This window comes from Porites lutea, chromosome 5 (genome assembly GCF_958299795.1).
Source record: "Porites lutea chromosome 5, jaPorLute2.1, whole genome shotgun sequence".
NCBI classification, from domain to species: domain Eukaryota; kingdom Metazoa; phylum Cnidaria; class Anthozoa; order Scleractinia; family Poritidae; genus Porites; species Porites lutea.
Window position 1 is genome coordinate 2,686,148 of NC_133205.1, and position 21,353 is coordinate 2,707,500.

The following is a 21,353-nucleotide window of genomic DNA, read 5'->3' on the forward strand; positions in this document are numbered from 1 at the left end:
TCATTATTTTTTTTTGTACTAACTGGTTCTGTTTCTCTTGGGTAGTCAGTTCATTTATGGACTGTTGTTATCTGATGACAGAACCTAACTTTTATCATTATTTTTTTTTTGTACTAACTGGTTCTGTTTCTCTTGGGTAGTCAGTCCATTTATGGGCTGTTGTTATCTGATGGCAGAACCTAATTTTTATCTTTTTTTTTTTTTTTTTTTGGTACTAACTGGTTCTGTTTCTCTTGGGTAGTCAGTCCATTTATGGGCTGTTGTTATCTGAAGGCAGAATTAATTCTTTTAAAACTTTAACTTCTTATTCTGTTCTGTCTCTCTTGAATAGTCAGTCCTTATTGGACTTCGTTTCATTTTCAGTCATTGGTTAAGAACTCAGATAACTAACATTTTCCTGTTTCTCTTTAAACGTTTATTCAGCTGAAGCTGCCACAAAGTAGAAGCACATGGCGCCACATGTACTTATAGAGCAAACTCGTGTGGATAATCTTCAAAGACGACAAGAGAAATGGAGCAAAACAAACGAAGAGGTAATTACTTACATCCCTGCATTGCACACGGCAGGTAGCAAAGTCCTAGTGTGGGTCAGACCCTTGGCATTGCACTCCACAGGCATTTACACAACGGCTCCTTTAACGGCCACCACTTGAGGGAAAGTCAATCACTAAGTTCAGTGTGGTGGTTAACCCACAGTAACCACGTTTGGGATAACCACGTTATGTATGCTATACAGGTATGTACCTCGGGCCCAGTTGTTCGAACGCCGGTTACCGCTAACGCAGGGTTAAACTTTAACCCGAGGTTCGTTAAGCACTCTCTCGGATATTTTTTTCTATTCTTTTTAGAGTATCCAATCATCAAATTGTAGGAAAAGAGAATTTAACTGAATTTGCTTTTTAAGCTCTCATATCTGAGTTCAAATTGCGCACTAACCCTGGGTTACCTTAACTCAGCTTCGAACAACCCGGCCCAGGTAGAGAGAATTTATCTTGCAACAGCGGTTTCGAAATTATCAGTTCACAATTACAACGTGTACAGCTACTCCTTACTTTGAAGAATGGAAATCAAATTAAATCAAAACAAAACTTTTGAAACATAAAATCTTAATGTAAGTTTTCCGTGGTTAGTGTTGGAGAAAAGTTCTGGCCACCAAATAATTTCGAATTCGCGCGTCGCTCTTCCCTCTCCCCGCCCAACAATGACTTGTAGTTGCATGGTGGGAGACTGACGGCCTTTTCCTCCTCCTTTGGCTCTCGATTTGGCTGCCTCCAAGGCTTCCCTTCCAGTGAGTGGGCGACTTGTTTCTTCTACCTCCACGTCGCCTGCGTACTTCTTATTTACGTTCAGAGGTATTCCGCTGCGATCACCCAAGGCACTAACAAAGTCTGCCATGTGAAAGTCTCTATAATGAAGGACTTTCGATGCCTCTCTCCATACAGGGGGCCGCAAATGCCTCTTTTCTCTTGCCTTGTTAATAAAGGCATTCGGCATGTCCGCCAGCAAAATCTCGACGTACTCTTTTGGCACATGAAACCTTTCTACTCGGCACCATTTCCCTTCAAAAACAAATAAATGAAATATTGCGTCAAAGGATTAGGTGAAACACTACTGTAACAATAAATATTCTTGTCACTAGCTCGAAGCAAACATCCATTTATTTAGTGTTTTAGATTGCCGAGTCAAACCAATTTGTTCACCCCACCCATAACCCTTGCGTTTATTTCATGGTCATTACGTACCTGGTGCTTTGGGGTGCAGACAGGAATTTATGCTATCCACAACACCGCCGAGCCATTGTTTGTAGTTTACGGGTCTTCTTCCTTTCCAGTGACATGATGGTAGGCTAAGTTCAATTCCCTCACCACTGTAAAACGGTAACGATTTGATTGATTTTGCTTCTGCATGCTTTGCATTTCTGTGTCGTAGCAGCGCAGTTGTTGTATTGAAGATAGCTGGACATGAGTCGCATTGCGTTTTGTAAATGTCCATGATCGCCAAAAACCGGAAAGGGAGAAGTGTTTTGCATGTAGTGGACTTTAAAGCGTGAGAACAATGCTTCCTTTAACTTCTGAATTGAAGTCACGCCAAAATCCCCCAGGGATCTTGTCCTAACCAATCTGTAAACTGCTTTTTTATCACCGCGTGCTGAAACACTTGAATATAGTTTTTTCTCTTCATTGTTTCGGGTTCGCTTTGAAGAAATCTTCAGAAATTTTTTTAAGAACGTTCTAGAAATCTTGGTCCTTGTATATATTTTTCGCCTTTGTATATATTTTTTTGGTTGTAAATAGATTTCACTGTATATATTTATTTACCTGTGAATGAGATGGCAAGAAATAAGCGAAAGAAGATAAAGGACAGAGAGCACATGAAGGCTGTGAGGAAAGATGCGAAAAGGAGGTGGAGGAACAAAAAGGCCCAGGAAAAAGCTCTAAAAAACGCCGCAGCTTTGAAACCGGCTGGTCTGATCAATGTTCAAAAAGCGAAAGATGACCACCTGGATATCAACCAAGCTCGTGAGCGTAAAAAAGAAAAGCCTGCCCTACCAAAAAAACGCGACGAGAGCTCAGTTATAAAAGAAATCGACCCGGTGGAGATTGTACGCAGTGAAAAATCCATAGGCTGTGGTACTTTCGGCGTATGCTACCTGGCTTATTACAGGAGCATACTGGTCGCAGTAAAGGAGTTCAGGATGAACTCAAACAAGTCAAGGAGTGACGTTAAGCGTGACCTACTACGCGAAGCAAGGATGGTTAACCATCTAGGAGATCATCGAAACCTCCCACTTCTTTTTGGAGCTGTGATAAAGGGAGAACAATTAATGCTAATAACGCAGTTTCACGGACAAAAAGGAAAAAGTGTGACCTTGTCCATGGCAATTAAGAAAAAGAAGCTGGAGAAGTCTGAGTGGATAGAAATTACAAAGGGACTTTGCGAAGGGCTTAGTCATGTCCACACGCGTCAAATTTTGCACAACGACTTGAAGTCAAACAATGTGGTGGTAGAGAAACGAAATGACATGTGGAACCCAGTAATAATCGACTTTGGAAAATCTCGTTTTATTTCTGATCCGAAACCACGGATGGCTTTAACGGCTTCAAGCCAAACGTCTTACAAGAAACGGTACCCGCATATTGCTCCGGAAATTGTAGCGGGTAGTGGACGGCAGTCAATACAGTCTGACATTTTCTCTTTAGGGAGAATTGTTCTAAGCATTCTCGACTTGCTGCCGACAGCAACTGCAATGTCCCTCAGAATTGCTAAACGTGCAATCTTGGACAATCCGGCCAAACGCCCGTCGATCGAAGAAATCATCGCTGTTTTGTAAATATATAGCCGCCGAACTTGATGCGATGAAGAAAAAGTGGAAGTTATCCGTCGCTTTTTTTTTCTTTTTGTTACTGTTAGTAAGTTATTAGCGAGAGATGCTGCTTGGTCAATTGTATAAATGTTTTTGTCGGCCTAAGCCCGTCGTAGTAACTAGTATACCGTTCGTGCGAAATGTTGTAAACAATTTCAGTCTTCACGTAGATTTGTGGCTTGGAAATTTAGCCGGTTATTTCATTTTCAATTCCTTCTTAATAGATATAAAACCCGCTCTCGTTGAAGTTTTGACTGAAGTTTTCGGATTGATCTTAAATTATGTCATTCCAGTGATAATTATTTCTCTTGTTATCGCCTTTTATAATTGTAGTTGTGTGATTAATAAAGAGGGTTTTTTTTGTAAAGCCTTATAAGTAGTAGAATGTTTCGCGCGAGGAGTAACTGTGGACGTGATGCCTCCACGCGAGATAAGCCAAAGAATGCGCGTCCGTATCTGGAAAACATTTTTATTATGTCAAGAAATATTTATTTTAAAGGTTTTGTGTTTCCCTTGGGGAGTGTTTTGGTCGCCGGCATGTGTGAAAAAAGTAATTACCGAGAATTCCAAAGCAACACCTCAGTCATATGAAGGCGCCAAATGAGGTCTCCTCTTTCAGTTAATCATAAGCCATGGGTAGATTCAATCTACCCTTAGGCTAATTTGCATAATTTTTTTCGGTGAGCAAAGCCCGTCATCGGGGAGTTTATCTAAGTCTTAGAAATACCGTTAGAAGTAATACCGGGTTATTGAGGAAGTCCAAAACCTACTAACCCCCTCCCCACCTAATAATTTTCATGTCATTTATGATTATTCTTCTATTTTATTGTTGTTATTATAATTATGTAGCTGTCAATCCAATTTGAGTGAAAGTGACTACGTACGGCATGTGCTTTCTATGATTCCTGCTCTTCTAGCACTCGCCGGCTCGCTGGTGATTTTATTCCTCCGACTTCCGTCTTGTTCCTCAAGAAGAGGTCGTCGGTACACACATGCGGTTGAAAGCTTTTCCAATAATTTGTAATTGGGAATATATATTTTCAGTTAAAATTTCGTGATAAGGAAGAAATGAGGTTGGCAAGGAAGCCTTCTTTAGTCTATGCTCCTGATCGTTCTCTACCCACGCACTCATCCCGAACTTAAGAGAAAAAATAGTAACTGAATTTGCTCCAAAAAACAGTTTGCAGTTTGCCTTTGCCATCTTAATTCTAAGGTAGATATAGTGTAAATGACTTCCCTTTGGTTATTGATTTCAATTACACCGTTGCATTCCCTGTTCCCAGAAACTTGCGTAGTGGATTGGTGTGGACTGTACGTGACTTCATTATTCAAAGAGCCGAGTAACACTTCACAGTTATAAAGTTGTGGCCCTCAACTTCAAGTGTTTTGGTTTTATCAATCGTGTTCTCATTTAGCCTAAAGCAAAAGGGAACAAACCCCTTGCACCTTTTAGAAACATTTAACCTTTTGGTGACGGCCGGCGAGTAGCGAAAAACCGCAGTTTTCACCAATTCCTCTTCTTTAGACTCTTCTTCGGCTAATTAGCATAAGAATGGCTTAAAACGAGTTTTGCAAGAAAAAAGCCATATTTTCCGACTAATCTGACGTAATTTAACAGCTTTTTTTGTTTTTCACGCATAGGCGAATCTATTTCGATCTTTCTCTCTCGCTCCCTTTTTTGGCTTTTTTCCTTCTTTATTGATGGTTTTGTTGCCTACTGTATCGTCTTTCTTTTACATGGAATCGTGGCTGACTAACTTTTTAGGAAAGGGACGAATTTAATTTTCAAAGAGTAGTATGTAAACTGGGCGAAATTGGCCGTGGATTCTTCCCCAAAATCTTTACCAAAAATGTTTTTTAATGATCAGATAGCAACCACTTCTGCAGTCAACGGCACCAAAACTACAAGAACGTCACAGAAATATTGAAAAAATATACTAAATTAATGTTATACTGCCAACCGTAATTGGATTGCGAAGTGATGGTTTCTCAACAGCTCTGTAGGGAAATTAAACACAAACAAAGTGACTGAATGGTGCTTACATCAGAAGATTTTATACTATGAAAACGTGATCTGCATTTAATAATTACTCGTGCAGAACTACGTGCACTAACGGCCACCAGACCTTGACTTCAAATTGAGACAAATCCATTTCCGAAACTATAACTACATCTCAAGAATAATCTCGAGAAAGGGCCGTGTAAAACGCGACAAATAATTCAGGACTAAACGGAACCACGATTGATACTCAAGCTTGATGTTGATTAATAATAGGCCATTTGCACGATTTATCATGATGTCATTTTACTGCTATACTACTACCAGAATCCTTTTAGTTTTTCCTTTCATATCAAAATTTGGTAATCCCAGCGATTAGGTTTGAATGACAAAAGCCCTAATTTACACAAGAAAGCGAACCCTTAAGGATTAAGGATTCTGATTGTAGTAAAATGATTTCCTCGTACAAATAGCCTATTGATAATAAAAAAACAAAAAAACACGTCAGAAATAACACAAATCTTAATATCATTTTAAAAGCTTTGTAACTAGTAATAAGCTGGGAAATTAGAAAAGGATTTACCATCTCATATATATATATATATATATATATATATATATGTAAGTGGAAACAGTTAGATTAAAGTAAAGTTAACCAACCTTTGACTCCAAATTAAAGCACAATGTCTTTTATGAGACAATACAAAAGACAAATGTAGTCTATAATTAATAATTGAAAATAATAATTAAAACAACGCACAAAAGCGTTCCCGTTTCGACTTTATTCAAAAAACTAACCTACCAGCAGTGTGAGCTTGTCGGTTTTCCTAGTTTACCTGAAGAAACTGATTTATTGGTGAGCTATGACTGTTTGATTATATGAAGTACCTTAAAAATTATGATGAAAACTTCTTTAAAAAATAATTATTAACAAATATGAGATGCATGTAAACTTAGGAATTTCTGTTTATTAATGTCCACTTCTCCCTTAAACGTTTGTCCCCTTTAAAATCAGTCAATTTTCTACGCCTTCAGCCTCATGCAGCTATCATTTCTCAGACGTTCAGCTTACTGTTTTAAAACGAGTACCATGCAGATGTCTGTTGAATGCCAACTTTACTATAAGTGAGACCAGCCTTAGTTGAGAAGGGCCGCGGTAAACCCGATTTCAAGGAGCTTGAGCAAGGACTTTTTGAGTGACGATCACGTTAACAGGAAGTGGACTCTAGATTGATGCTAGTATAATTGACCAACCTCTCACTCTAAATTCAAAAACTCTGTTTTTTATATGATAATAGGTGAGACATAAATAGTCTTAAAAAACCGAAATTCGCGTCATTTTCACTTAATTCAAAAGACCATTCTTCTAAGGTCAGTTCAGTCACGTTGCACACAAACAGAGGGCTACATTGGTGAGTCAGATTCTTAAATTTTAACTGTTTTTTTGAACTTGCCTTTAACAAATTATTTAAATCACTTTAGTAATGTTACTTTTGTGGCTTAATTTTGGGCGCGAGACTCAACAGAGACGGCTGTGGCCATTTTTTGAAGAGCGAGGCGATCACCATCTTTTTTTAAACTGTCAATGAGAAAGTACTTCTACCTTTCCTACTTTAAAACTAACTTCTTTTTTGAACTGGCGGACGGCGCGTCCCGTATAGTTCGATGTGAGGTATTCTACTCATGTTCCTAGTCTAAAACTAACTTCCTTTTCAAACTAGCAGACGGCACGTCCCATACAGTTCAATGTAAAATTTTTTACTCATGTTGCCAGTTTAAAACTAACCTCTTTTACTCATGTTGCCAGTTTAAAACTAACCTCTTTTTCAAAATTTTTATTTACTGTAACAGGTGGACGGGCGCTTCTGAAATTTTAATTTATCAATACTGACTCGTGCGATTTTCATGCCGGGTTTTCAGGGAATAAGTAAATAGGTGTGTGCAATAGAGTCCCTTACATTTTTGCGGAGATCTCGCGCGCGAAGTGCGCGCAGCGGAGCACCATGGGTAAGAAAATGTGGTAAACGTCCGCACCACAGGCATACCAATGTAAAATAACTGAATCAACAGGTATGGCAACCCAAATGCAACTCGAGGTTATTTTGACGGGAAGTCGCATAGCTACCCGCGTCTTGTGAAGCAGAGACAACTAAGGAGTCAATGATAAAGACGAAAACGGAAAGCGGAAACTGTCTCTGTATCCGTGTTTTCTAAAGTATTAAGCTTAGATTAATTGTCATGTCCACAAATTTGGAATATAGAGCCAAAGAAAGACCGAGAAAAAAAGAAAGTGGGCGGCAGGCCAGCGAAGCTCGACTTGAAAAAGGGCGACAGAGATCTAGAGCGAGAGATAAAAACCAAAGGAGACATTTTGTCGGAAGAACGACATGAAAATTTTGTAGCGGCGGTAACAAAATGAGAAATGCTAGCGGCCACCAATGCAACGTGAAAATGAGCGGCAGTGAAAAAACTGAAGTGAACGAAAACACGTACGACATTTCCTCCATAAAACGTGTAACTAAGAAGTTTCTGGATGTTCACGTTGTAGTCGTGCAAAACAACGGCAAAGAAATGTACAGAAAAAGTGTGCTGCACGTGTAAAGTTGTTTTTTTGCTAATTAGACCTATTGGTTTTTTTCACCAGAGCGGATAAAGGTTGGGCGGTGAAACGAGAGCGTCCGAGCAAAAAGGTGTGATGCAGTGGACTGGAACTCTGCTTAGAAATGTCGCTTGTTTTCGACTTCGGTCAGGGCTTGCGATGTGGGTTGTACTTTAGACATGTACACTGCCGCTGTCACTGAATTATGGCGGCTTGACTTGTTTTCTTGCACTTCTTCCTCGTTCCTTTGTGCTGGTACGCTGTCTCCGAGAGGCAAATGTTGCTATTTTTTGCGGGAGGTTTAGCTGGAGTAGACAAACATCTCTTTCAAAGGGTTTCTTTTATTACTTCCATGACTCTACCACTGAATTATATTTTCGTTCTGCTACTCGCCAATGTCGATGTTATTCCAAAACAAAAACAACTAAGTACTGTCTAAAACAGGAAGGAAAATCTCATCCATGTCATCCATGGTAAAACTAAAGGACAGCAGATCGTGTTTCATAACTAGATGACGTGTATTTTATAAATGCGTGCAGCTCGTGCAAGGTGAAATTATGCTAATTTCAATCACCATCATCCTTCTTTTTGATTTGGAAAAAAACATCTCACACGTCTTTCTGTTTCTTCGAAACTTCAAAATTAGTTTCCTCTCAGTTTTTACTGTTTACCTTGTTTTGTTTTAGAGAGAAAAACGGAGAAAAAACCTTACAACTAACCTCAATAAATTTTGTTTACATGCGGTTACCGGATTTGTAACGCATTGCGCGAATCGCCATGGCGCGTTGCACTCGAGAAGCAAAGTTTGAAGAAGTACAACGCCACTATATTAATATATATATCAATCTAAGTTTTTGTTATGTTATATAAAATTTATCCCCCTTTAACATATGTAAAAATTGAGGTTAAGAAGTGTTAAGCTTTTGCAAACGAAACGGCGAAAGACGATTAGGTGATATTTAGTGGAAGGAGGAGGAATTCAACACTTTCAAATTAAACTCAAATTTTGGCATTATACGACTGACAAGCTTGACTTATAGACGTACAGACACAAACATATGAAATAGTTTATTGATATTGTTATGAAACGAATTTATCTATTTAACATTGTAGCCTGAAATTACAGAAAGAAAATAGGATTTCCGGTTTGCAAAAAGGAAAATTTCTCCGGCCTTCAAGCGCACCGGATGCGCGGAAAGAGCGCTCGTGCCAGTCCTACTCGGCATCACACATTAGGGGCCTTAAGATACCCTGGACGCGGCGGTGAAGAGAACGGAGAAAGCCTGGAGCGAGGACGCCGCCACCTTCGCGGGAAAAACAAATTAAGATTGAGCAGGTTGGGTTGAGTGCTCGCCTGACGAGAGAGGATAAAGTAATGCTTTCGTGTTTTAATTCCATGACGTCTTTTAGAAAAACTCGTGAAGTCTTGCTTGATTGATACCTTAACGATCTTTTATTGGAAGAAAATTTGTGTTGCCGACTATGACTCTAGTTTCTCTGAAAAAAAAAAAAAATTTCTTCGAGGGAAACTTGAGGGTATGATCGGAGTTCAGGTTATCAGCTATTTGTTGCCAGACTTTCTCGCTTTCCGTTGTTCTAGATCTTGCTTTAAAACGATATGGTTCTGTTATGAGGACTTCCCGTACTAAGGCGACATTTTGATCTTCAGACCGCTCCATCGCTGAACTGAAAGTGAACAAAATAAAATTATAAAAGTTAATAAATGAACCATGGCGTCTTGTTCAAGATCTCAATTTTCTCCGACATGTTCAAGTTTATTACAAGCCTAGATTTTTGTTTTCCGATAATTTTTATTCGACTTCTCGTCTCTTAAATTTTTCAAATACTATCCTAAAGCGAGAACGTTGTCCCCTTAAAAACAAGCAGTTATAGTGTTACATTTATGTCGAAAGACTCAGCGCTTTCATTCTCAGTTGCCGCCAAAACACTAAACCCAAAAGGCTTGATAGCAAAAAAATAAGAGTCAATCTTGAGAGAACACCACACAAAAAACACTTAAATGTGTCTCTTGAAGTAAAATGGATCGAAAATCCTGTACGAAAAGCAATTTCTCCACTGAAAACAAGAAAACCAACTCACCGTTTTACGAGGCGGCCAAACTTCTAGTTTTCACCGTCGCGACTTCAGGTCGACGCTGTGGCATTATGCTAATTAGTTCAACGAATTGAACATTCACTTCCGGTTGACGTCCTCCTCGGCCGCGTCCAGATTATCTTAAGGTCCCTATTAAATGAAGAGCGGAGCGCTCGTTTCACCGCCCAACCTTTATCCGCCCTGTTTTTCACCGTTCTCTGGCGTTGCCTTCGCCACTTAGCATCACAGATTACACGATTTTATATTTTGTTTGAGCAAACTATAAATATTATCGAGAGCTCCGCTTTTAGCCCTGGCTAAATCTATATATTACATATCAACGATGATGAAAGTGGAATTTCGATTTTTAAGAGTAGCGTGTGTTTAGGGTTTTAAGAATCGGTAACCCTTCGAGAAGCGAGATCCTCAAGAGTGTGGCATTGTGCAAACAGGTTAAGAGAGTGTGCAAGTCAAATATCGAATACAATTAATTTATGGTAGTTAGATTATAACTCAGTAATAACAAAACATTTGATAGTGAAGAGAACTGATATTATTTAATTTATCCCAGTAAGCTTCAACAACTCCTTGGATTATTTTTAACAAGAGAGAGACGAGTATCTTTCAAAGGAACGCAAGAGGGAACCGGGAAGTCGGCAGACGGGCTGTTAGATGATAGTAAAGTTGGCCGGATAAATTAATTACGGATTTCGAATAACATCTTTACCTTGCTTCGCGTATTGAAATATGTGCCAATTATGTTCTGCGTGCTTTTAGAAGTCTATTACGGTCTATCGTATTATTACGTTTTTACGCCGATTCAAACAGCTTGCCAAAATTTTTTACTCTGATGATTTGCCCGTGATTTCCTCATCTCTGACAATCTCGCCTATCAAAAATGTTTTGTTGTAGAAAGACTTTTTTATTCAAGCTTTATTTTCACCGTGATTTTTGATGTTTATTGAATGAACCACTGGGTCTTTGCACAAGGGTTTTTCTTTGTTTGAGTACATTTTAATTTTTTCAAAGGCGACACTCAAACAAAGACTCTTAAAAGAGTTTTATTGCGGAACATATTCAGTCGGCGTTTTCTTCTATTCACGTCTTCTTTTGAAAAAAATAGAAAGTAATTATGTCACGTTTTCCTACTGGCATTTTCTGTTTTTTTTTTTTTTTTTTTTTTTTCAATGTATTGACATCATTCTTGGCATAATAATAGATTAAGGCGCCTCACTGGTCTCTGGGGGAAGTATAGACTGCGACCAGTCTCTCTTTTTCTTCAGATTTAGTGAGAGCAATGCACGAGCGCGGGAGCGGCGAAGACGCGAGACGCTGAAACGAGGGCGGCAGCCTCTCGCGTCTCGCGCCATCAGTCACGCGCGTGGCCATTTGCGCGTCTCGCGTTTTGCTCGACGGACTACAGAAAAAAGAGAGACTGCTCGTAGTCTAGGGGAAGTAAAGCCAGGGCGACTTAGCTGACGATATGTTAGAATGCTAGTACAATATACTAGCATTCCTTTGCGGTACTTACAGTCGAGAACCTGTGTGTCCTGTCCGTGCAACTCTGTAACGGCAGGTGGTGTGCGTCACGAGATTCGACCAATAAGAATGCGTTATCTGTAGGGTGATTTTCGCGCTTAGAAAGAGCTGTTTTCAGAGGTATATGTGGTGAATTTTTCGCTTTATTCAAAGTTTGTCTGGTAATTTGTTGGAACACTTTATCTTTATCTTGTTATGTAGCTGTCAATCCAATTTGAGTGAAAGTGACTATGTACGGCATGTGTTTTCTATGATTCCTGCTCTTCTAGCGCTAGCTGGCTCGCTGGTGATTTTATTCCTCCGACTTCCGTCTTGTTCCTCAAGAAGAGGTCGTCGGTACACACATGCAGTTGAAAGCTTTTCCAATAATTTCTAATTGGGAATATATATATTTTCAGTTAAAATTGCGTGATAAGGAAGAAATGAAGTTGGCAAGGAAGCCTTCTTTAGTCTATGCTCCTGATCGTTCCCTACCCATGCACTCATCCCGAACTTAAGAGAAAGAATAATAACTGAATTTGCTCCCCAAAACAGTTTGCTTTGCTTTCTATCGGTTGCTTGAGGTAGATATAGTGTAAATGACTTTCCTTTAGTTACTGATTTCAATTACACCGTTGCATTCCCTCTGCCTAGAAACTTGCGGAGTGGATTGGAGTGGAGTGGACGTGACTTCATTATTCAAAGAGCCGAGTAACACTTCTCAGTTATAATGGAAAATGATAAAGTTGTTGCCCTCAACTTCAAGTTTTTTGGTTTTATCAATCGTGTTCTCATTTAGCCTAAAGCAAAAGGGAACAAACCCCTTGTATACCTTTTCGGAACATTTAACCTTTTGGTGACGGCCGGCGAGTAGCGAAAAACCGCAGTTTTCACCAATTCCTCTTCTTTAGACTCTTCTTCGGCTAATTAGCATAAGAATGGCTTAAAACGAGTTTTGCAAGAAAAAAGCCATATTTTCCGACTAATCTGACGTAATTTAACAGCTTTTTTTGTTTTTCACGCATAGGCGAATCTATTTCGATCTTTCTCTCTCGCTCCCTTTTTTGGCTTTTTTCCTTCTTTATTGATGGTTTTGTTGCCTACTTTATCTTCTTTCTTTTGCATGGAATTTTGACTGGCTAACTTTTTAGGAAAGGGACGAATTTAATTTTCAAAGAGTAGTATGTAAACTGAGCGAAATTGGCCGTGGATTCTTCCCCAAAATCTTTACCAAAAATGTTTTTTAATGATCAGATAGCAACCACTTCTGCAGTCAACGGCACCAAAACTACAAGAACGTCACAGAAATATTGAAAAAATATACTAAATTAATGTTATACTGCCAACCGTAGTTGGATTGCGAAGTGATGGTTTCTCAACAGCTCTGTATGGAAATTAAACGCACAAAGTGACTGACTGGTGCCAACATCAGAAGATTTTATACTATGAAAACGTGATCTGCATTTCATAATTACTCGTGCAGAACTACGTGCACTAACGTCCACCAGACCTTGAATTCAAATTGAGACAAATCCATTTCCGAAACTATAACTGCATCTCAAGAATAATCTCGAGAAAGGGCCGTGTAAAACGCGACAAATGATTCCGAACTAAACTAAACCACGATTGATACTCAAGCTTGATGTTGATAAATAATAGGTTATTTGCACGATGGCGTCATTTTACTGCTACTACCAGAATCCTTTTAGTTTTCCTTTCATATCAAAATTTGGTAATCCCAGCGATTAGGTTTGAATGACAAAAGCCCTAATTTGCACAAGAAAGCGAACCCTTAAGGATTAAGGATTCTGATTGTAGTAAAATGATTTCCTCGTAAATAGCGTATTGATAACAAAAAAAACACGTCAGAAATAACACAAATCTTAATATCATTTTAAAAGCTTAGTATGTGTAATCAAATTCTCTATTTTCCAATTCCCCATTATACACTCTGTTTGCCTCCCAAATTTTGCATAAACCATTGTTTTTAAATGCTCCTGGGAGTATTACATTTTCCCAAGAACATTTTAAGACAATAAGTTATGCAAAATTTGGGGGGCAGACAGAGTGTATTATGGGGAATTGGAAAATAGTCAATGGTGACGAGTGAAATTAGGGAATAATTTCACGCGCGTTTTGTCCAAATCCTAATAATTTCCCGAGCCTTTTGGCCTATAAAGTTCAGAATTTTTCAAAATTTTTCGGCAAAATACCTGTTAGAATCCTTCTTGATGTTCTTCTTGTGTGTTCAGGTTTTCTAAAGCGTCTTTTTCTGCCCTGACATCTTCATTCGCGGCATTTTAAAACTTCGTCGCCATCTTTACACTGAGACGTACGGAATAGCCTGCGTAGCAGGCGTCCAAAGTGGTACGGAAGGGTTGCCATGGCAAATTTGTAATTTCACATGTGAAATTACAAATTAACGCTGAAATTTCGCGCCAAAATTAAGACGTAATTCGTAACCTATGATATTAGTAACTAGTATTAAGCTGGGAAATTAGAAAAGGATGTCTTTTACCATCTCATATATATATATATATATATATATATAAGTGGAAACAGTTAGATTAAAGTAAAGTTAACCAACCTTTGACTCCAAATTAAAGCACAATGTCTTTCATGAGACAATACAAAAGACAAATGTAGTCTATAATTAATAATTGAAAATAATAATTAAAACAACGCACAAAAGCGTTCCCGTTTCGACTTTATTCAAAAGACTAACCTACCAGCAGTGTGAGCCTGTCGGTTTTCCTAGTTTGCTGAAGAAACTGATTTATTGGTGTGCTATGACTGTTTGATTATATGAAGTACCTTAAAAATTATGATGAAAACTTCTTTAAAAAATAATTATTAACAAATATGAGATGCATGTAAACTTAGGAATTTCTGTTTATTAATGTCCACCTCTCCCTTAAACGTTTGTCCCCTTTAAAATTAGTCAATTTTCTACGCCTTCAGCCTCATGCAGCTATCATTTTTCAGACGTTCAGCTTACAGTTTTAAAACGAGACTAGTACCATACAGATGTCTTTTAAATACCAACTTTGCTATAAGTGAGACCAGCCTTAGTTGAGAAGGGCCGCGGTAAACTCGATTTCAAGAAGCTTGAGCAAAGACTTTTTGAGTGACGATCACGTTAACAGGAAGTGGACTCTAAATCAATGCTAGTGTAATTGACCAACCTCTCACTCAAAAGTCAGAACCTCTGTTTTTCATATGTTGGCGAGTAGATAGATTGTCAACTGCGAAGAAATATACAAAATCTGAAATTTGGGGTTTGTTTGTTAATTGCCTTTGCAAACAAAAGAGCCCGCCCCGCAGAGATTGTTACAGACTTAGTAACTAGGATATCTGCGTAAACTGCCTGCTTAGTTTTAGCTCTGGAACTGATGTACTTTTGGAGAAATTCGGGAAAAGGATAACCATATTTTAGCCATCAACTCAAATGGCCGAAACTCTATGTAGTTGATTAACCGTTTATGCCACGCAAATTCGATATAATAAAGAGCAATTTACACAAATGTAAACTAGAATGATGGTATTATATCTGCTCCAAGTCTTTGGTTGTAGCATTTCAATGGACTTGAGAAACAGAGCTACACATTTTGCACTTTTCACAACACTTTCTGAGTTAAATATTAGATTTTTTGCCACCAACAAACAATTGGTTACCATGACATACTATGACAATTGGTTACAATGACAACAATAAAGTAGCAATCCGAACAAAGTGCATTTTTAGACATCCCCCCACAACACCTAATTGCATTCATTTCCCACTTTGCTTAATTCGTACAGAGAATTGCTCTGATTACTTTGGCGGCTAAATAAGTTTAGCCTGCACAGAAAGTGTTATATATTACAATATTATGGATCATTACCCTTGCCAAGAGTAAGTCTAGGCCAAGAGTATCCACCAACTTAGGTTGGGACACTGTACCGCCTAGTCTCAAGTGTCTGCCATTTTATAAGTTTAAGAAAGAATCGAAGTCCTATCTTCTAACCAACCAAATCTGACCTTGCTTATATGTTCTAATATATAGATTTAGCCAGGGCTAAAAGCGAAGCTCTTGTTAATAAAACTTGTAAACAAAAAAAATTAAATCGTCTAATGCTAAACGGAGAGGCCAATGGAAATGGCACCAATAGATCTAATTAGCAAAAAAACAAATTGCACGTGCAGCACACTTTTTTTTCTAATTAGCAAAACAAAAAAAATTTGCACGTGCAGCACGCTTTTCGTCCTTCTTTGCCGTTGTTTTGCACAACTACAACGCTGTTTTGTAGGACTAAACGTCAAACTTCCTAGTTGCACATTATTTTTATGGAGGAATTCTTACCCAATATTTTGTCTCCTGTGTTGATGTTCGCTTTTATTTTTCACTGCCGCGCTCAGTTTCACCTTGCTGGCCACTAGCATTTCTCATTGTCTCACAGTCGCTTTGAATTTTCACGTTTTTCTTCCTACAAAATTCTTCTCTTTTGTTCTCAGAAACTAGCTCTAGCTCAGTTTCTCTGTTATCCACGTGAGTGTAAACATCAAAAATAACGTTGAAAAAGACACCACTTTGTTGTTGTTTTTTCTTTCTAAAAGTCCGGGCGGCCATGCGATTTCTTTCCAAATAAAACCTTGAGTTGCATTTGGGTTGCCTTACCTATTAATTGAATTATTTTACATTGGTATGTCTGTGGTGCGGACGGACGGTCGGGCGGGCGGTCGGTGTACGGTCATGTGATTACCAAATTTTCTCGGATGGGTAGTTTACCACATTTCTTTACCCATGGTGCTCCGCTGCGCGCTTCGCGCGCGAGAGCTCCGCTATCACTGATATTATCTTAGATTTTATTTGCTCTCTTTACTGCTGCCGATTATCTAAACATGACGGTTTCCAACAAGAAAGCTCTTTAGCTTGCTTCTTTGGACACTGTACACAAATGAACTTAATGCCTTTTAGTTAATTATTATTTATCAGCCACTTTATTTTCCTACTTACGTACACCTTTGTGAATATCTTAATAATATATAGTGTGAAATAAAGAATTGAATTTAAATTGAATTTGCTCAACTTCCGCCAGAACATGATGAACTTCATATTCATATCTATTTCTCCTCTGTTTGGTTTTGGTTAAACACCATCGATCGAAAGTTCTCAGTTTACACAGTCAGCTACCCCTTGCAGCACTCTTATGTACTGGAAGAAAATTCATTTATATGTTAATATTTTACAGTTGAATTCAGCGATGGAGAACCATCAAAAATCCAAGTTAAACATCAAACAGCGCTTATCCTATGGCGTCGGGAACGTTCTCAACGAAATTCCCCTTCATATGTACCTTTCTTTTTCCATCATATTTTTGATGCAAGTGATTGGTTTATCCGCATCCCAACCCGGATGGGCTATGCTTATTGGACAAGTAACTGACGCCTTTACCTCTCCAATAACTGGTTTCTTGGGCGACCGTGTGCAAATTCCATTTATTTCCAAAAAGCTGGGTCAAAGGAAGTCGTGGCACTTAGTGGGAACGGTTATGGCGGCCGGTGGATTTCCTCTTCTGTTCAATCGGTGTTTGGTATGCAACGATTATCAGGGTGTCAGTTGGTTGAAACCTTTTTACTATTATTGCGTCATGGTTATTATAAATGTGGCAGGCAACATTTTGGAGATCAATCATCTTTCAATCACCTTCACTGCAGCTGGGACAGTGCAAGAAGGCGCAGCGTTAACTGCTATCAGGTTACAGCAATAACACGGTTTTTTTTGTTCACAATTTCTTGATTCTGGTTTTTGGATTCTGTTCTCTGACTGAATGTGATCTCACAGCGTGGTTATGAGTGTATATTGATAATTAGCGCAGCTAAAGTTGAAGGGTGCACGTTTTTGCCTCAGCTTTTTTATTTTTCAAACCTTTTTTTTGTATTTTTCGCTTTGAATCTCAAATGCAGGAACCTGATTTGACAGGCTACAATACCGTCAGTGATTAAGATCGATTAAGTTCAGTTCAAGACGTCGCCAGGAATAACGATACCCTCATCCCGAATTTATGCCGTAAGAGTCGACCTTTTTTTCCTTTTTTTTTCTGATATAGGACAGTCCTTAGTTTCGTTAGTGGAATATACGTTTATGTGGTTGCCTGGGGACTGCTTGGTCAGGATGGCGGAGACGATCTGGGGCCAGAAAGTGTAACACAGTTTGCGGTAAGTACCTTAATAAAGTGACGATATGGAAATTGCATTAATGAGCAAAGCAATGTAATTGATTGGATTAATGATGATGATGATGATGATGATGATGATGATGATGATGATGATGATGAGATTGAATTCATAATACCATACTGCTCCCGCACCCAACCAAACGCACGTTTTCTATGGTGCCTGCATGCTTTTTGAGCTATTTTGAAAAAATAGCTCATATGTCCGAGGTGTGAGCGTATGTATCTTTGTGGATTGGTATGTTGGGATGTTTGTTGCAAGAGCCAATAAGGTTGAAGGTACTATGAGTTGATACTTAGGAACCAATGAGATCTTGGTATCTATTTAAACATGACATTGCTAAGGGTGGAACAAGGGCACTTTGAGACCGCCATCTTGATTCTTCACAATTTTTTCGACTTTTATTACGGCTACAGGTGTTTAGAAGCTTTACATTAAATATCTTCATGATTCAACCGCTTTGTAAAGTGATGCAGCTGTTTAAGGGTTCATATTTTAGTGTGGATGCTGGTTCAAAACATCTCTGAATTCGGCTATCGCGAACGGTACAACGCACTTATTTATGAGTTGTGTTTCACCTGCTTCAAGGTAGAGTATAAAAGATCATATATTTTCAAAGCTCTTCCAATGGAACAATAATTGTTATTTATTAGATACGGACTTTAATTCGAGAGTATGCGGCCTATAAACTGTGGTTTTAGGTATTTGAAAGGCAGCTTATTTTTTACGGACGTTGTACCGAGTATTGTTAATCCTGTAAACAAGCTTTATTCTCTCGCTTACAAAGTTCAACAGACCTTTTTAGTTCCGGCAATTAAAACACGAATAACTGAACAACATGATACATCCTTTCTGCTTACTAAGTATTATAGTTATTGAAACGTATCTGATCTGACGTATTTTATTTAGTTAAGATGCGTAACTTAAGTAAAAACAGTAGCGTTAGGGAATAAAATTGGAAGAAGCTAGTTGACAAAATAATTAGATACTGTTTTACTGAGTGGAGTAACATGATATGAGCAGAAATATATTTCGGCAGTTTGATAATTTTCTTGGAAGTTAATAAATGTTAGGCTATCAACCTTGACGTTGCATGAAACATAATTTAATTGCAGATGTTGTAATGAAGCCTAGGTGATTTCTTAAAATCGTTTGAGAGAATTTTGTAGTAAACAATGTGCGTTTTTTTTACGTACGAATTGTTAAACGGCCAAAGACCAACATCTTCACGTGCAAATTGTGTGCATGAGTTATTTTTATAATTCTGTTTACTAGATTACTGTTTGATAACTCGAATTCCCTCACGTACGAACAACCAAAGGGGGCAAAGTCGAACACTTTCACGTGGCAGTTGTGTGACTGTACATCTCATGCAGATAATGGCTTTTCACAATAATAATAGTAACTTGAACGTATGAAGACCTGTTTCGTTTTGTGACCAATGCCTTAAAAAAGGCTCTTGTCTTTTAAGAAGCAATAGCTTTTAAAACATGAAGAAATAAGTTGTCGGAGTTAAAGACTGTTTCACTCAGTAGAATCGAACGTGAAAACCTCGTGAATTGTGATGATGCAACCATCTACCACTATGATAAAAATCCTGGTATTTCTTAACTACTCGAAAACGATGAGTCACATTTTGGCTTAAGAAACACCGAGGAAACCTTGGAGTTTTCCTTCTAATCAACGCTTGGTGAGTAGATATTTATTTTACTTTAACAATTTGTTTAACTTGCACCAAATGTAACAGGGAAAGACAGAGGAAAGTGAATATGTAGCATGAGGATCGACGCACCTGAGCGTTTCGCGTTTTCATTTATGTACGGCAATACCCAATTTCGCACAAAAACCCAGTCTACGTTTAAGACGGAAAAGGTAGATTCACCACTCTTGGTAAGGTTACACTGAAGTATTAAAGTTACAACATCTTTCGAAAAAAACTTTAGCTTAATTGCATCAAGAAAAGAAAAAAAATTAATGAAATATTTTGAGAATCACGTTTTCGTGTGGAAACTATAACATTTTTACGTTTTTTTCGTGCTGCTTACCTGAAACGCGAACCAAGGACCATCGAAAACGGTCGCCTTTTTTCGAATTCCAAGCAAAATATTTACGTCTGGAACTTGAAACTTGAGGATTATCGAGAGGAACATAAAAGCTTTCTCAGGGAGTATTTCAGCTCGTTACGTGAAGATTCGGGTAAGATATTCAAGTTAATGACTTTTAGACGCAGACCAAGGACCTGTATATTGTGACGCGGTACATGTACGATGCTCGGCATCGGGATTTTTCATTAACAACAAGTTTTGTGTTAGGAGTGTTTTGATGTCAGTGAGGTGACGACAAGAAAAGGTAATGAATCAATTGTAAAAAACGAAAATTGTTTTTTGGAGGAACTAAAAGAAGTTGAATTGAGATCTCGTCGTAGGAAATTTATGTATAACAGAATTTACAATCCAGCTGGTTTAAAAGAGGTTGGTCATTTTTCTCGACGCGGTCGTGCACCTAGCAGACTACCGATGAATAAATTAAAATCTTTGTTAAAGAAAACACGCAAAGTGAGACTTTTTGTGCGGAAGGGAATTCTGAAAAAATACACCATTGTCGTCTAAAATTCATTGTTACGTTAAAAATAGAAATGGTTTATAATTAAACAGGTATAGAAGTAACTGTAAGAGTGTAAAGGCAAGTCCAAAATTAGTTCGAAAACAAGGGAAGGTTTATCTGTCGTCTAAGCATAGAAGAAGAGGCTATTTTGGTGGGGTAAGGTATCAAAACAGGGTTTTAAGGAAGTATTTGTCCCTCTGTACATGCAACTATCCATTTTATAGTGCTTACAAGAGTTTGATTCACTGGGCTAATTTTGGCCAATTTAAGCTTTCTACTGATATCGAGAAGAATCCAGGACCTTCAGTTTATGTAGATGCTAATAAAACGATTCATGCGCCATACTGTCAAGGAAACGTTGCAGTATTTGGGGAAAATGCGAGACAACAATGTGTTAATGTGGTGCAATGAGTTTGTGTGCTTTAATTTTAAGTATTAGGTAAGAAGGATTCGTCGATGATATATTCAAATAATGACTGTTGGTAACCAATTATATCCTAGTCTGTCATTGCTTGCAAGACAATCTATGTTAATGTTAACAGAATTGCCAGAAATGGTTGCAGTGTTTGAGCGATTTTTCCTATCCAGCTTGAATACATTGAAAGATATACTTGTAACATGGTAGTGCCAGAATTGAGGGGTATCACTAATGTATGCCACTCGAAACACTTTTGGCTCTGAACTACTTCAACTCATTCATTTTAACTGTGGGTATATATGGTGTTGATTCTCATGCTAGAGATATGTATGGTAACAGTCACAGTCAAGGTACTTGATTGTTGGAAGTACCATCCATGCATAAATTAGTACAATAGTTTCAGAGTCTATGCTCATGTAGGAATAAGGACGTATATGAGCTTAAAGGTGTACGCGTATTGCCAACTTTGAAGTTGATTTTTATTCAAGCAGTGTTGAATACTGTAGTATATCAAATGTTAATAGTTTATACCAATGTTCT

General features: G+C 38.2%; 3 protein-coding genes across 3 annotated transcripts in view; 2 read left to right on the forward strand and 1 right to left on the reverse strand.

The window, feature by feature from the left end:
- Positions 1-1,077: 1,077 nt before the first annotated feature.
- On the reverse strand, positions 1,078-1,992 carry LOC140936825 (uncharacterized). Its single transcript, XM_073386324.1, has 2 exons — positions 1,743-1,992; positions 1,078-1,559 (listed from the first exon to the last, which is right to left on the reverse strand). The coding sequence occupies exons 1-2, from the start codon at positions 1,990-1,992 to the stop codon at positions 1,078-1,080; spliced, it is 732 nt and encodes a 243-aa protein (XP_073242425.1).
- A 337-nt stretch (positions 1,993-2,329) lies between these two features.
- LOC140936826 (uncharacterized) lies at positions 2,330-3,331 on the forward strand. The gene has a single exon (XM_073386325.1). The coding sequence runs from the start codon at positions 2,330-2,332 to the stop codon at positions 3,329-3,331; it is 1,002 nt and encodes a 333-aa protein (XP_073242426.1).
- A 3,928-nt stretch (positions 3,332-7,259) lies between these two features.
- The window catches only part of LOC140939119 (uncharacterized), a 29,198-nt gene continuing 15,104 nt past the window's right edge, over positions 7,260-21,353 (forward strand). Inside the window, exons 1-3 of the mRNA XM_073388679.1 lie at positions 7,260-7,298; positions 16,807-17,312; positions 17,665-17,773. Of these exons, the coding sequence (XP_073244780.1) occupies positions 16,819-17,312; positions 17,665-17,773 (603 nt within the window). The 5' untranslated portion in view covers positions 7,260-7,298; positions 16,807-16,818. The remainder of the gene's footprint in view (positions 7,299-16,806; positions 17,313-17,664; positions 17,774-21,353) is intronic.

What these genes read in the sequence shown, in the direction of transcription:
- LOC140936825 (XM_073386324.1), bottom strand. Translation starts at nt 1,992, where the DNA reads ATGGACATTTACAAAACGCAATGCGACTCATGTCCAGCTATCTTCAAT. An exon ending in TCTGCACCCCAAAGCACCAG is followed by an intron (nt 1,560 to 1,742) that starts GTACGTAATGAC and finishes TTGTTTTTGAAG; the next exon opens with GGAAATGGTGCCGAGTAGAA.
- LOC140936826 (XM_073386325.1), top strand. Translation starts at nt 2,330, where the DNA reads ATGGCAAGAAATAAGCGAAAGAAGATAAAGGACAGAGAGCACATGAAG.